The sequence below is a fragment of the Manduca sexta genome, chromosome 28 (assembly GCF_014839805.1).
Source record: "Manduca sexta isolate Smith_Timp_Sample1 chromosome 28, JHU_Msex_v1.0, whole genome shotgun sequence".
Lineage (NCBI taxonomy): Eukaryota > Metazoa > Arthropoda > Insecta > Lepidoptera > Sphingidae > Manduca > Manduca sexta.
The window spans coordinates 16,081,878-16,099,331 of NC_051142.1; the positions used below are offsets into that span (position 1 = coordinate 16,081,878).

Consider the following 17,454-nt stretch of genomic DNA (forward strand, 5'->3'; position numbering starts at 1 on the left):
TTGACTACAAAATATCAATCGAGTCAAGATTTGATCGAATTCGGAACACTGAACATCTTGCGACATTAAAATCCATTTGTATACTTATGCTAGTAACATAGACTATTTCTGCCACTGAACACCAATACACCAGTAGTGTTATTTCCCTGTTTAACGATTGCTCAGTTTAATTACTTGTCTCAGGATATCGAGCAAATTATATTATTTAAGTTATGCAGGGAGAGGTAAGGAATAATATGTCTATATATGAAAAAGATTTGGTCGAAAAGCGTTAATTTGTGGTGGCGCCACAGTAGCAAGTGGGTTAATTTTTCAAGAAACTGCCAATAGTTATTAAAGTATGATATTGAATTCAACAAGAATGAGAAGCTTCCACTTTGCTGTAGTTGAGGTTTTGTATACAGCAGTTTTATCAATCTCCATACATCAAATACCTACACTAGTCACCAGAGATATTTAATTTTTCACTCATCACACTGTCCTTCGTTTACAATTGCCAAATTCACGTTATACTCTCTTGCTACGCCAGCGCTGCTGTAGTCAGTTTCTGAGTTGTATGTTGCTGATAACATAAATTTCAAGTTGTCCCTCTTAAAAATGTTTCTCCTTGCCTCTCCAACATAATTTTACTATATTTCGAAGTTTCCAATGGTAGTGCTAAAGTTAATTGTACACATAATATTGTGTTATTGCATAGTAGCGCCATCTATTAATCGTATCCAAAAATAAATTACTTTCATTGAAATTAGAACACTCATTTAAAAAAAGTTTTATTTATTAAAACTTATAAAAATATATTAAAAACTATATTATACAGATCCATAAGTATGTCAACATCAATAATAAATTTCACAATAATAATAGGCAAGATTTTCTAGTCGCCAATATAACTACTTATTATTTTCCTACACCGTTAAAATGTATGCTCCTGTATGTACAGTTTAAGTTAATATATGTTTCTCCGAAAGTTCTGAATGTGTGGTGAAAATTTTGAAGACTAAATGATTATTTCTAAATTGGATATGCCAAACCAAGAAAAACGTATTTTGCCTTCAGTATGCTATCTTTATATTTAATTAAGCATATGCAGTCTTTTTTCGTAATGACTTATTACTATAAAAATATCCATTTTATTTTAAGCATCAGGAAATAATAGTTACTGCATAAAAAAGTATACCTACTGCAATTGGCATACAATTTAGAAACTTATTATCTAAGAACTAGTTACATCTAAGAACAGAAACTCACTTCATCGCATAATACAATTAGATAAAGCTTATAATACCTCGTCTAACAGTCTGAAATTATTTTACGCCACTTTAGTTAAATATTCAAAACAGCGCCATCTATAATTCAAAGTCGTTGTTTTGTCTAAAATGCGAGTCATGCGTCAATGGTGACGGCGGTGGGTGTCTCTTGCGCGTCCACCATGAAGCTGTAGAACGACGAGAGCCATCCACTGAGCCAGTAGATCATGAGACCCCAGAACAGAAAACGGGTGATGCGATCCACACACCACATCCTGGAAAAAGCAACGAAAAAGAAAAAATAGAGACAATAAATTAAGCTTTGGCATAAGAATAACTAGCATAGAATATAAAGAGGACTTCGTCCCGTGAATTTCGGACCAGTATTACTTGAGTAAAGCAACACAAAGAATGCCTTTTTAGGGCGTTTTAATGCCTTTCTAGGTAACTTTTTTTCGTAGTTGATTTTTGTGTAATAGATTAGTAACTATAGTACTTAAGCAGATACCGCTTTTTACGTAAAATGTATATTTTTTTAACAAAATTTCATACTGATCCCACAACCGTAAAGCATGTCTAGCAATAGTTAACGTACACTTTCATGTGTCTCCTGGCGGCAGGTATTGTGTCGTCATACTCCTTCAGAATGAAGATACGCGCCGATCGAATGCAATCCTCAAAGTACTTGATAATGTCCAAACCTGCAAACAGGGTATAGATATTACTAATTTTGTAGTTTCATATAATATACAATGTAATCATGAATTTTATCCTAATGTTGAAACACAACTACTTTTCGTATTTATCACGGTTTTTTATGTTATAATTTTCTTCCGATGTTTCGAAAACTTTACAACCTTCAGAATATAAAAAACCACGATAGAATCCAAAAAATATTTAGTTCAATTGACTTGTGTAAACGTAAGAAATCATTTATCATAATGTCTCAAGACTTTATTGAACTAAAAAAGAAAAAAAAAACTTAATGTAATGAAAAATTACTCATGAATTCTTTTACTAATAAAAACATGTGTAACTTACCAACAGCATCAACCTTGTAATCTCTACGTTCTCTAGCATTGAGTCTCTGCCGCACGGTCTGAGCGATGTCTGATTTGAAGTCCCACTGGTTGTTAGTGTAATATTCGAACACCTCGAATCCTTTAGTGATACGACGCTGTACGCGACATAAACTGAAATTAGTAACATATGAATTAAAAAAAAGACATACAATAAAGCTGGCAACTTACGTTCTCTAAATCAAAAATCGATTAACAGATGGCACTATAAAATTAAATTAATATATTTCCAAAATAATAGTTTATAATTTTGGAATTTGTTTGATTTTTATTTACAAATATAAAATTATAAATCTTTGAAAATAGGCAACATCCGCAAAAAATTAAAGAAAAAAATAATTTATTGGATATTAATTAAGTAAATGCCTTGCACTTTTTATAAAAGTGTCAGGCTACTTACACTGGCTTGTATCCGAGGCAGAAAAGCAGAGTATCGACGATCATGGCCGGGATCCAGTGGAAGAAGAATACACAGATATTGTGGTAGAGGCGAGAATGCTTCATGGAGCCACCGGGGTACCTGCAGACGAGGAATACGAACATTCATTTTGGAATTATTAGAAGCAGAATATGGACATATTAATTTTATTAAGTAATTGTCATGCGTATCACCACTAACAACTATAATAGAATTTCAGGCGCATTACGCCAGAAGGAAAATTAAGTTGGTGAGGTAAACATCTAGCTATGTTATTAATTACCTTAAACGCATTATTTATTATATAGCTCACAATCTCTCTAAGAATCTTTTTTTGAAGTCATTATGTAGAAGGACTGCCTGATTGAACTTTCATTGTATTCACGGAGGAAAGAGTATTCAAACTGTTGGCTTACCAAGCCACGCCGTTAAGCGGGAGTCTGTTCATGATTATCTCTCTTCCAGCGTCGATCATCTCCGACCACGTCACCTTGATCTCCGCTGATGACGTGAAGTTAATAACGTTAGCTGCCTTATCACTGGAATAAATTAAAAGTTAAATTTAGAATGACAGTTTCACATGTTTCTTAGTAATTAATGTTTTCGAAGATGGTTTCTTATGTGATATGAGACATTGTTTGACGAGACATAGCCTATAACCACTACTGACTGATACGGACATATTTATTGACAACTGAACTAAAGCAACGATGTTCGTTTAACATGGAGAGATAATATGGTAGGATCATCAAAATAGAAACACTTTGAGGAAGTTTAATTTAATTGACATTCCATGAGACAAGCTTGCTAGATTTAGCTTTTTTATTGCGTTAAATTAGGTATCAAAGAAGTCTGTTTGGTAAAATCTACGTACTCATACTTAACGTAATTCCACACAACGATCATGATTCCATTGATGAATACATCCACTGGGAGGTAGTCGGCGTAGCTGTTGCTCTTACAGTACATAGACCTGATGACGCCCTTACCAGCCCCTAGAAACAACGCAAACGTTAATATTAAGTTAAATTATTGTATGAAGTCGAAAATCCTGCAAAGGCTGAAGAAGTCGAAAATATTCGAGAACCAAGATAAATTAAAACCTATAGTGGGGTCGAAATTCTCAAGGAATTTTCAGTCAGTTGCATGTGTAAGTATAAGTGGAACATTATTATAGATTGATCGTGTAAATAATAGTGATTAAAAAGTATTAGAGCCAGTTGCAAATTTGCCGAATTTCTGTTACAAAACGTTCTCTCTGTTGACTAGCTGACCAAATTACAAAACTAATTAATCATAAAAAAATATAACCCAGAGCCTGAATTCTTACCAATAAGTAAACCCGTGGGTCCGTTGATATTGTCAGTCCATCCCGGAATAGGCTCTTGCCAGATTGGGATCACTGGAACATAGAAGATACATTGATTACTGATACTGAAATTGAAAAATCTTAAATTCATACATTAATATAATATTAGGCTGATATAGATACAAATAGTTAAAAGCAGCAGTTTGTGGATACTTATTTAAAGTTGTAGCTTTTCATTCATTTACCACTTCTTTATGACCATCTAGTCATTGAACAGTTTTTAATTAATAGATTTTAAAATGGAATTATAATAAATAGGTTTTGGTTTCACTTACATCAGACAGATACTTATTGTATCTATTTGGCTTTAGCACTAAGTCATAAAAAATACGCAGAGTGGCACTAAAGGTCTCAGAGACTGTCCCCTACATCCAAACTCTGCCTACTGCTTACCTATAGAAGGTCGAAGCACCATAACTGGTAAATGCGGCATGGCTTCCACAACCAGCGCTTCACCCAATGCCTTCGTGTAGGCATACGAATTGGGCAGCTTATTCAGGACCCTGTCGTCAAAAAGATAACATTATTACTTTACCAGTCTAATATATTTTTTGGAAGTGTGTTCCAAGGAAGGTAACCAGACGCTTTCCATTCGTTTTACCGATCCATTATTGCATAGGCGTGTAATTATGTGCCGCACAATTTTCAATTTTGGACGAATTATTAAGTAACAAGGGTTCAGGAGCCCAGTTTTTTATTATTTATTTTTCGGTTTAGGTACTTCGAATTCCACTCACCAGAAAATGGAATATAAAAGCAGCTATTTTATAGTAGTTTTCGGTCACAGAGTACGACGACATCAATCAATCCATTACATTCAAGTTGTACTAAAATTTCACTATGGTGTCCTCTACTTACTTAGGAGTGACTGCCGCGACGGTTTCGTCGTCCATCCACTCCATAGCTTGAATGATCTGATGTGGGTCTGCGGGGGGAGGGTACGGCTTCTCCTCTAGAAGCTTCTCGTGGAGATGGCAGTATGATGTCGATACGTGGATGAATAGCTGGGAGAAGGGGTTATGAGTTTTTAAGAGGTTTTAAAAGATTTAAAACAAGGGAGCCGGTTGCATCGCTAAGCTTTGATGACATATGTTTAGCAATCAATAGTATGCAAGTATTATGTTTAAAAGAGATTGCTGCTAATGTAATTACTCGATATTGTTAGAATTATTATTTGGCTGACTATAACTAAGCAGAGCTTTGTGTTGCAAATTTTACATAGCGTACAAATACAGTACAAATAGTTATCAGATGTGACATTTAGCATTAGACCCATGAATTTTTATCTTATCATTCATATAAAAGAATAAAAAAACATGCAAAGTTATAAAAAGGTGCTTCAAGAAGCAATGAAATATAAATACCTTTAGTTTCTTGCACTCCTTGGCTAGTTCTACCATGAGTTTTGTTCCTCTGACGTTCAGCATTACAGCTCTCTTCAGCTCCTCATCAAATCTGTAATAAGATTTATTATACTCAGTAAATAAAATTAATACGTCACACACGTCACGTGAAGAGTTTAAAGAGTACACAAACAAGAAATATAATATCCTTCCATCGATGCCATTTTCATCCCATGATATTATCCAGGCCGCGATGATCTTGTTATCGATCCATAACTACAGATACCATCTCTAAAAATAGTTTCTCTGATGACAAGTCCATCGTAGGATAATAATTATTTAACACTCCACTATTTACATTATTACTTAATTTAAAACCTTCATACTGCAACTAGAGCATTTTGTAGATGCGATTTTGTTGTTGGGGACCGTCGAAATATATCCTATTTTATAATACTCCACCTGATAGTAGCAGCTGCGTGGATGATATAGTCAACGTCTCTGATGATCCTCTGTCGGTCTTCAGCGCTGAGCGCGAGATCAGGCTCTCCGACGTCGCCGCTCACGATGGACACTTTCTCAAGTAGAGGTTCGACACCACCGCGCATGGTGCGGACTTTCTCGAACAACTGGAGAATATATAAAATTTAATTAACTCATTTTGACAGCGTTTTAAAAATCTGTTTATTTTTTTTATTACCGTATATCACCATCTGAAAAAATATTTTTAAATTTCGTATGGCTTTTCAGTATGTTTTAAATTAAATACAGATCCAATACCCAGACAATTATAAAGTTATTAGTAATTCCTTATTTCAAAACCTCGGGCTCATATAGTGTGTCATTGAGAATTCAGCATAGATTTTCCAATCTGCAGTTCTTTACTGCACCACAAAAATGTTAAATAAATGCCTATTGAAAATGCAACTGAAAGAACTTTGATAAACATAATATTTATTTTAGATTTGTAAAATATTTTGTACCATAAAACAATATCTATTAAATACTAAACTAGCGTAAACACGTTTTAGAAGATTCTATTTTCATCGATTTAGTGTAGAGTCGATAAATACTTACACGGCACTTTATAAAGATCATAATTTCCTAAATACATAACTTTTCTATCGCTAGCTACATCTCCCTCGCACGCGTACACAATATCGTACGTCTCTTTTTATTCCCTTTTATAGCATTTACAACACGACCGGTACATTGGCACAGACATCTCCGCCTTACAACACTGCTTGCAACATTAATAAGTGATGCGTGAAGTGCAGACATAGTAAATATATGATGCCATTTTATAGACGATTATTATGCTCTAGAAACTATTGGAGGAGATATTTTATTTATCTGTTTGAAATACTATATAAAAATTGCGATTTATATCTGGACTGGTACCTCTGTATTATACAGGTTAATGTCAATATGACCCTGTACAATAATACCAAGCAATACGGCAGCACTGTTGTAGTTCAGTTTCAAAATAAATCATGTTTTTATACGTGCATAGCAAATTGACCCCACTGCATCTAATGGTAAATAGAATGGGGTCCAATAGAATGTCGACTCGACAAGAGACGATTACCCCTCAGCAGTCGACACAATTATGCCGGCCTATTGGAACCGCATACATACAGGCTGATTCCGGAACGCGACACACTTACGTGGGCCACTATGATGGATTTTAATACCTTGTGTACGGTGGTCGCTATCCGGGCGGATAAAAAATAAATCCTACCGCCAACAAAATAGAAGCTAGTATACTCTACTACTACCCTACTTAATCTTTCTGGTTGGGCGACCACATCCTATCTGTAGCACATACAATCAGACAAGACGTTGGTAGGTACATTGTTAATTAATGTACATTTTTCAATCTTGGCAGAATCGTCATTTTTCATATATATTTGAATCACTGAAGTAACATACCGATTCATTACATCAGGTAGTTACTCAGCATTAGTGAAATTATGAAACATCTCATATGTGCCTTGACACCGTTGATGCATCTGCGCCGTGTCGTAAGCAAGCGTCAAGTGACGCAGGTTCGATTTCAAGAACCATTTTCGTTTCATGTGAACGATGTTAATTAATTATAAACTATAAACATAATTGTTTAGAGAGAAGTCATGTCCAATTTTTTTAAATTAAAAGTAAGTAAATTACCTACAGAAGCGATAGCCTAGTTGAGAGTGGAAAGGACTGCCGAGCCGAGTGACCGCAGGTCAAAAACCCAAGGGCACGCACCTTTGACTTTTCTAAAGATGTGTGTGTATTCTTTGTTAATTACCGAATGCTTTAATAGTGAAGGAAAACGTCGTGAGGAAACTTGCATACCTGAGAAATTCTGTATAAAAATTTTGAGTGTATGTGAAGTCTGTCAATCCGCACTAGACCAGCCTGGTGGACTAAGACCTAATCCCTCTAGTAGCAGTGGAGGCCCGTGCCCAGTAGTGGAACAGTATCTAATACAGGGCTGATATTATTAAATTCCCTACGAAGTACCAACTAATTATCTATGTAAAATATGAGCGCAGGTTGTACTTACTTCTCCATTAAACATCTCTTCGAGTCTCTGTTTTGGGTTCTTCCCTTTCTTTGTCCGCACTAGCAGGATAATGTGTTCGATGTCTGTACATTTCCTGTAGACAATGATAGACTATAGTACTCTTGTTCTTATAACAACCACATAAAGTCCACTGCTGAACGTTCCTCACCTAAAGATTTCCAGACAGATTTATCACAGGCGGCTTACATCTTGTTATGCTTACGTAAAATATATATTCATTAAATGAACACATTTTTTATATTTTTTAATAATAAATATTAATATTCTAAAGTTTTAAAAGCGGATTATAATGATCAACCTAAATTACAACATGTAGTAATCCACTTATCTATTCCATTTTTTATGAGTCTGGCAAAGCTTGAGCCTTCGTAAGGCATACGTAGTAATTTATAGAGGTCTAAGTAGCTGTCTTGAATAAAATCACTTGTCAACTTACCTGAGCAGCTTCTCGACGAGCACTTTGCCCATGAACCCGGTGCCTCCTGTGATCAGCACCGTCATGCCAGTGAACGCGCCGGCGATGCGGTCCGGCATCGAGTCCACCTCCGAAGCGGAGAATCCTTCGCAAGACATTTCTGTGGTAGCAAAATTAATAATGAGATTAAAAACCAATACACACTTCACTCTTTTATTGCCGAGAGGTAGTCAGAGTTGCAATCAAGAACAAAATGTTCGTTTGAGTTCTTCCCATGATGTGATAGGGGACGAGCCTATCTCCATATCGAGGACAAATTCCAGACTGCAGGCTGATACTGAGCAGAAAAATTAAATATTTCTTTTCCCGATCGAGGATTTGAACCCGGGACCTTACAGCTAAATCGTACCGCGTACGCAATACACCACCGCGGCAGACATAATGAGACTCACAGGTAAATGACTACGTCGGTAGACTTATTGTATTGCGTGAGCGGTACAATCAAAAGTTTGAATTTTTGTATGTGTTTGGTAAAGAAACAAGTGTCTTTAGTCTGTATTATGTGGTTAATGATACGCAGAGATGACACGACTGCGCTGATATTTTCAACATAGAGACGAATGAAGCGATAAAAACTCAATATTATTCATGTAATTTACTAACCCAGATATTTATTGAGTTAATGCCTGTTTTGAATCCACATTTAAGTATTAAGTTTTTAGATTATTTCATTCACGAAGGCGCGTCCCACTTCGATTTGAAGGGAGGTGTTATAGGGTAAGAGAACTGATCCCATCACTTTACCCGACTTTATCCATCGTAGTATGCGTGCACTTATGCTGTTCACGCACATTGCAAGCAATTAGGAAAAGTAGCGGAATGATAGCATACGTCTCCCGTTTATACAACTTCAAATTATTTACGTCTTCATAGCATATTATAAAGATATTGGTGGGAAGGCTGGTGATCAGTGGTGCGAACTTTGTGTGTAATACAAACAACTCAATTACGACAGGTGAAGGTCGCGCTCGCACGTACACTGAACAAATGCAAAAAATGTTGACGTAATATATCATGACGTAACGGATTATACACACTTTTTATCGGTTTATTGGGGTCTTACCACTTTATTCTAATGACTAATTAACCCCATAATTAGCTTATGTGTCTCTCAGTCTCAAATTAGGTACTTAACGTAAATTAGAAAGTGGTAAAACAGTATGAAATTAAAACCTGAGTAGTAAAAACGAACTATAAAGCATAATCTAGAAGGATTTTATGTAAGAAGTCATCTGGCCGGAGCAAAAAATAAACTATCTGATTTTAACGTGCGAGGCCTCTGTAAGGCTTATTCTAGGGTAGAGAAATATCAGTAAGTTCCTAGTCCCTAGTTTTAACAGTTCCTTCAGTAAGATCTAAAAAAAGGTCTTGCAAGGCACAGTAACACACACACACACACACATACACACACACATAAATAGTAGAAACACCATCCAACACCTTGAATTATAAAGTATTGTTTGGTATTCTATTGCGCTTGCCATCCTGGAACATGAGATGTATGTCCAATAGTTACACTAGCGAAAACGTTCTTCAAACCGGACACAACAGTGACTACACACTGCTGCTTTTCGGCAGAAATAGACATTGCGGTGGTACCTACCCAGGCCTTCTCTGTTCTGCTCGCAAACAGCGCTTAGACGAAAATTTACTAGTCACTACCCATTACGACAAAATCCAGTGTAGAGACTTTCGTATAAATACTGATTTTCCGCATAACCATCCAGGTTTAGTCTGGTTTAGTTAGCACGGATTACGTAACGTTTCCCAACAGCCACAACACAAGTACTAACGCGAGCGAGTCTAGAAAGTACATTTTGAAATGATCTTACAAAACCTTCGTAATTTGGGTTATCCTTAAATCTCTTTGCTCTGGTTCATAATTATTAGTATAGTTGAAGTGTGCTTAAGCTGTATGCAGTTCTGAGTTTGATATTCAAGTTGGGCAAATTAAATAGAGTCTTACAAATTTAAAAAATATGCGGCTCGGCTTTTGTCATCGGAATTCTGCAGTTGATATAGACAAATTCGTTACCTATTACTAAACAAATGGTGACTGCACTAATTCTATCTCATCCTGCTGTCAAGACGACCATGCCGAATAGTTTTCCGTTAAAGCAATATCTATTTTTTTAAATCCGAAGACGAGCTAAGACACTACCTAACGGTAAGTTCCCTTCGCCCGTGGACCATGGCGTAGCAATGGTTGTAGAACAATCAAGCCGCTGCCTACCATAAGAAAATAATGCATATTGTGTAATACTTGAAGTTAGTTTAATGATTTTTCACGTCACTATAAATCAAGACAAGGACGAATGACAAGAAGCGACGTGATGGAAGAATACAACAAACACAAGATTCCATGTTTTGATTGATAAATATTACACCGAGTATATTACTCTTATATACCAATATAATAACCCCTATACAGTATTATAATTGTGAATTTATCGTTCGCTTTAACGGTGAAGCAAAACATCGTGAGGAAACCTGCACATCTGAGAAGTTCTCTATAGGAATTTCGAAGGTGTGTGAAGTCTACCAATCCGCACTAGGCCAGCGTGGTGGACTAAGGCCTAATCCCTCTCAGTAGTAGAGGAGGCCCGTGCACAGCAGTGGCCAAGTATATAATACAGGGCTGACATTATATAGTATTATAATTCTACAATAGAAACAAAAACGAATTTGCCTTTTTCTAAGTATAATCATAGAGCTGTCGCTTTTTGCATCACTCTTGCGTCTGATGCAGTATTATTCCTTTAATATTAGTACTTATTCACATAATTACCCTGCATACGCCACGATACTAAATAAGTATGTATAGTTCACACCTCACGATAATAATAGCTTTAGTTATTACATTAAGGATCACCAGATACGAATTTTTTAAACGGGCACATCAAAGAGATCCCACTGCACCTGATGGTAAGTGGAGTGGGGTCCAATAGAATGTTGACTAATGCGATATGATTACCCCTCGACAATCGATACAATTATGCCGGCCACTACTGCGGGTTTTAATACCTCGAGTTCGGTCGGCGCTATCCTGACGGATATAAAATATATTTTACCATTAGCATTATGGTACATAAATGCATCTAATTTACTTAATAAATCACTAAACAAGAGTTACGTCACTCATACAAGCGCTCGGACCTTTTCGTATTCGAAACATTTGTTGCATTTTACAAACGCGCAGGCGCCGTTATGCGTGCCACGGAAGACACTACACAGAATGATTCACTATTAATAGAAATACAAAATAATTCCGATTAACTACACATAATGTAATATTTTTTGTTTTGAAAACTCTGTACACTGTGTACAACCAGTTTTGTGAACCTAATAAAAAAAAAATAAAAAAAAAAACTTATTATTGATACACAAACGACCTGCTTAAAAAATGTTAAATCTCGTCTATATGTTTATCACATGCCAGTAAGAATATAATATTTTTTACTAATATGTTTAAATTCCTCGTACCTATTACATAACCTTCACTTTAATCAATGTGCGAATTCAATTATATATTTTTTATTCTTTTTTTATTATTGCTTTTGCAATACTCAACACATGTTTTTCCGTATTTTATTATTCATATATTATATTATAGGTACTTAAATATTAAAGTCTATTTGTTACGTATGCTGGTGGTAGGATATATTTTATATCCGGATAGCGACCACCGTACACAAGTTGTTAAAACCCGCCATAGTGGCTCATCTAAGTGTGTCGCGTTCCGGGATCAACTTGTGTATATTCGGTTCTAACAGGCCGGCATAATTGTGTCGACCGCCGAGGGGTAATCATCTCTTGTCAATGGACTTTTTATTGGACCCCACTCCACTTACTATCAGGTGCAGTGGTAGGTCTCTTTCATCATCTTTGTCTGCTGTGTAAAATCTGTAAGGAATGAATAATAACTGGCTTTGTCGTGTCTGAGACCAGCTTAGCCGTGGAATCAATGTGAAACAAAGCCATCTGACTAACTAAATTGCAACTTCGGTGATGAATCAATAGGGTTTGAGAGTTCGTCAATATTTTCATAAATCAGGCTAAGTTACATTCAGATAAATATTTTAACTGATAATATAGGATACCCACTAATAAGGATTGAAGGTACAGTCAGCCACAAACGTCGCTGAACAAACAATTTCAAATCGAATTTAAAATTTTATGTCCTTATTAAAAATCGTTTTTTCTTCACTAAAACAAACTTCAAAGAGTTTGCTTCAATTTAAATAAAAAAAAAAATATATTGCGTATGAGGTAAATGGGTAGAAGAGTTTTAAAGTTTTGAATTTATTCCACTACTTTTGCGACTGACAAGGGCGATCATGAGAAATTGAGTAACAAAAGAAAACTATTCGAGGTGAGAAATAATGGAAATGCAGTAGAATTATGTTTACGAAGTTATGTAAATTACGTAATATTTCACACGCGTATGATATTTTTTCATATCGAATGACGTCAAAATACACTAAGGCAAACATGTCACTTATATTATGAGTGTCATATAGAATAATTGGCTAGTTATTATTAAAAGGTGCTAGATATTTTTTACGTGTATTAATATTGAATAAAGATCACAATAAAATGTATAATAAAGACAATGGCAGGTATGTAAGCTAATGGTGAACAACAGACCCTAAAGCACTATATAACAAAGACAATACGTAGGTAGGTGGGATGATAGCAAGCGTCCTTAAGCACCCTACTAAAATATATTTACCCTTATCACACGCCAATGTGGGATCATTAAAATTTGTCACGCATGATGCAGCAAAGACTATAGACGTAAGAGTTCCAGGCAGATCGTGTTACAATAATCCACATAGTATTACGCAACCTGGGAGTCTAACCAATGACCTCTCAGTCCGCACCTAATATACGCAACCACTAAGCGCAAACGGCCTAACAAAAGACCAGCGCTGGCTTCACTGTCAGTATATTACTGAGTTGGAGCTCTTTTTGTAACAAACATAGTTAAAGTGCTTTTTTCTGATTCGTTTGTCTGTTATATACCTAGTCTTGCCATAAATATTGTAATAAAGAAAAAAGAAAATTGTTAACTGCAAATAACATTTATTACTTTTACAGTGTGTCAGTTTAATACATAAATATAAAACAATTAAAAATATAAAAAGCTTATTCGAAGTGGTCTCCATTGGCTGCAATACAGTCCTTTAAACGATGAGGCCAGTTATCAATAGAAGCACGCACTCTTTCCATGGGAAAATTCTTCACTGCCAATCGTATAGATTGTTTTAGGGACTCCAAATTATCATGGCGTTTAGAGCAAGCTGTACTCTCTAAAACTGACCACAAATCATAATCCAGCGGATTAAGATCGGGACTAGACGACGGCCAGTCTTCAGCTCTGATGAAGTCCGAAACGTTCGATTCCAACCAAGACTGCGTGGACCGAGCTTTATGACCCGGCGCCGAGTCTTGCTGGAAGGACCATACTTGGTTATTGAACATGGTGATGTTAAGGGGCTTAACTACCTTCTCAAGAATGGTATCTTGATACACTTGTGCCGATGTTTTGATACCTTTTTCACAAAAATATGGCTCAGTCACTCCTTCATAGCTAACACCCCACCAAACCATCACTGAAGTCGGATAATGTCCACGTTGCACTCTGTCGACTAATTGGGAAGCTTCCTTAGAGCTTTGAGCATAAATACGGTCATTTTGTTTGTTAAAATGTTGCTCAATTGTAAAAATTTTCTCATCCGTAAACAAAATTTTTCTGTGACCTCCCTTTGCGTACCGCTTCAGTAGTTGTTTCGATTTTACCACCCTATTCTTCTTTAAATTATCAGTTAAGAAATGGCCAGTGCGTCTCTTATAGGCTGCAAGTCCTAAGTCATCTTTTAAAATACGCGACATGGTTCTAGGTGCTATCTTCATTTCCCGAGATAAAATCTTTTGCTTTCGGACAGGATTTCTTCGAATTCTTTCCCTTACTGCTTTGACCACCTTTTTCGTACGAACACTACGTGGACGGCCAGATCTTTTTCTGTCACAAACAGAGGAGGTCTCATTGTACCTATTAATAGCCCGGTACACAAACATTTTACTAATACCAAGTGTATGGAGAGTTTTAAAAATTGCATTTGGCTCCATACCTACTTTGTGTAATGCTATCACAGCGATTCGGTTCTCTTTATCACCCCACACCATTTTAATATCGCAAAATATTTTACAATGTATTGGCGCCAAAATGAGAAAACACAATGAACAATCGTATAAAAATGACAGATTCGAAATTCAAATGTAATATTTTTTTATAATTAAGTGTAACAGTATTTATGGCCAGACTAAGTATATGTAGTATCTTATGATTGTTGCAAAATAATTTTCTTTTCTTCTTCTTAAAGGTGAAATAATCATAATCACTCACAATTCCAAAATAGACTGTCAAAGTTGTTAGTTCCCTTAATTTTGGTACTCAATGATACCGTCACAATCTCACTAATGATGTAGTCAAAGCCTCAAATACGCTCCGACCACTTACAGAAATTTCCTCATCCAAAATTTTGAAATTGGTGTGCAATAATCAACTGCTCCATCTAAGTTGTTGTTTTTGGGTCACATTTGATCTTGACCCAGAATATGCTTATGATAGGCCAGACTTTCTTAGTTGTTACCATAGTTATTAATTAATGTTTTTTTTTTTATATTTACGCTTCAAATACAAATACGCTACGAATTTTTGACATTAAAATTAAACTATTTTTCGGATTTTATCGCGGTTTTAATTATTTTAGTTTTCTCCCGACATTTCGAAGACTTTGCAGCCTTCATGGTCACGGAGGGGACTGAAGTTTTGTTGTTCAGTCAAAGTTAAAATAACTTTGACTTTGCGTATGATCTTCTCCATCATGCAAAATCATTAAAAATGTTTGTCAGAATTGTCCTTCAAATTTTGACATGACATCTTGTAACTATGATAATTCAATACTTATCACAAAATCTACTCACGTTTTATATTGTTCTCAGCGGTATCATCACAACAATAAAAACAAAAAATATATAACTATGACTAATCTAAACCTATTAAATTTTGTACGTAGACTTATGTTGTAAAAAACAAAATCCTTATCCTTAAAAACCAAAATTCATATCCATCCAGGAGTCGAACCTGTACTTCACTCAGCATCCACGTGAGATAAAATAATAAAAAAAAAATCACTTACTGATTGAAACACACGACTACGCAAAACTAAGCAGTGTTAGCAACTGGCGAGTGTTGCGCGACGAAGCCAACGTCGCAACCGCTTGTGAAACACTTTTTGTGGGTTATACAACTAGTTCTATTCTAACTACGTTTAGGATTTTAACTTAACTATAGTTATTGTAGCAATTTTAGTAATAATTAGCCCAAGGGCGCCGTCAGCTTAGCAACTATACGATTAGATGATCTAGTAGATGATGATAGATGTTCCTGCGCAAGAGTTCGTCTGGAAGGATGTCTGACCATTTCTACCGCCAGCAATGTGTAACTGGTATTATTGTGTTGTGGTTAAAAGGAGATTGTAGTCAGTATTATTATAAACCATCGTGAGGAAATCTGCATACCTGAGAAATTTTCTATAGGTATTTTGAGGGTGTGTGAAGTCTATCAATCCGCACTAGGCCAGCGTGGGGACTAAGGCCTAATCCCTCTCACTTGTAGAAGAGGCCCGTGCCTAGCAGTGTTACATATATTATTATAAACATCTCACATTATATGAGGAAAAGAGCAATGCAGTACCATTCAATACGTTATAGTTCTAAGTTTTGGATGGAGGCTACTTTTGTAAATACTGATTCCTGTAAGTAATTTTCTAAGACAATTAATGCTAATGATAATAGTTATTGTGTCCATTGGGTTAAAATCCGTGACCTACACTACTACGTAAATCTTTGATGTCATCATACACTTGATTACTTTATGCGAGCAAATCATAGGGAAACAAGTTGGTGGGTACTTTGATAGTTATGATTTCTACCACCCATATAGCCAGAGGAATAGAGTGCATTATTGATCTTTAAGGAGAAAAATGGGATATCCCAAGCCTCAAGTAGTTTGTAATAACGTTTTACAATATGTCCATAAACTCAGCAATCTCTGACCCATACAAATATGCTATTTCCTCACGCTTATTTGCGGATTGTTCACAACGTACTAAACGCACAAGGCTATTGTCCTAGAAGGGTTGTCACCGATTGTAAATTTTATGTATAATTGTTTTATAAGGCGCCGCGTGGATGCTGTAAGTTTGTACCAAATACACGTTACCGAATGGCAGCAATAGCCTGTTCATAAAACTTTAAAAAAACACTATGAAACTAATATTTGTTTGATCTATATTGCTGAAAAGGTTCAGGGTTTTGGACATCAACGGACGCCGTTTTAACGGTCTTCCAGATTGTCTGTACGGTGGAACGAAGAGATCATGTATGATATTAAAGTCGCTGGGTGCAAGTAGGTTCCCGCAGATTGGTATGGTATAGGATTATTGATCCTAATATGGTGGATCCGTCGGTTATTAAGTCAGAATCATAATGAACTTTGATGCTGGCTATGAACAGATTCTAAAGAACAATCTCTCTCTCCCTATTCGAAGATAATGTCGTGATGTTATGTAGCAACCCTACATCTCAGTGACACGTTAAGATCCATACCTTTGTCCCACTATACGACGCAACGCACATACACGCAACCAACCAAAGAATTACTTCTTACGAAACAATTACTATCTACATTATGTTTAAATTATCCTAATTATAAAGATTAGTTTTCTTAATTATTAATGTAACGGGATATGTAGGAATTTTTGTTAATTATTTAACATATTAATATATGTTTTTATAAAATTTTTCTACATTTCGACACCGTTTCTGTCTGTTTAACAATTTTGGTTGGATAGAATATATCAGTTATAGTCAGGAGTAGCTAA

General features: G+C 35.8%; 1 protein-coding gene across 1 annotated transcript; it reads right to left on the reverse strand.

Moving 5' to 3' along the window:
* Positions 1–753: 753 nt before the first annotated feature.
* Positions 754–15,790, reverse strand: LOC115456222 (putative fatty acyl-CoA reductase CG5065). The gene is made up of 14 exons (XM_030185189.2): positions 15,709–15,790; positions 8,465–8,603; positions 8,008–8,101; positions 5,919–6,085; positions 5,478–5,568; positions 4,972–5,117; positions 4,507–4,616; positions 4,075–4,146; positions 3,619–3,739; positions 3,161–3,283; positions 2,727–2,846; positions 2,289–2,440; positions 1,843–1,948; positions 754–1,522 (listed from the first exon to the last, which is right to left on the reverse strand). The coding sequence occupies exons 2-14, from the start codon at positions 8,599–8,601 to the stop codon at positions 1,384–1,386; spliced, it is 1,578 nt and encodes a 525-aa protein (XP_030041049.2). The 5' UTR covers positions 8,602–8,603; positions 15,709–15,790; the 3' UTR covers positions 754–1,383.
* Positions 15,791–17,454: the final 1,664 nt, after the last annotated feature.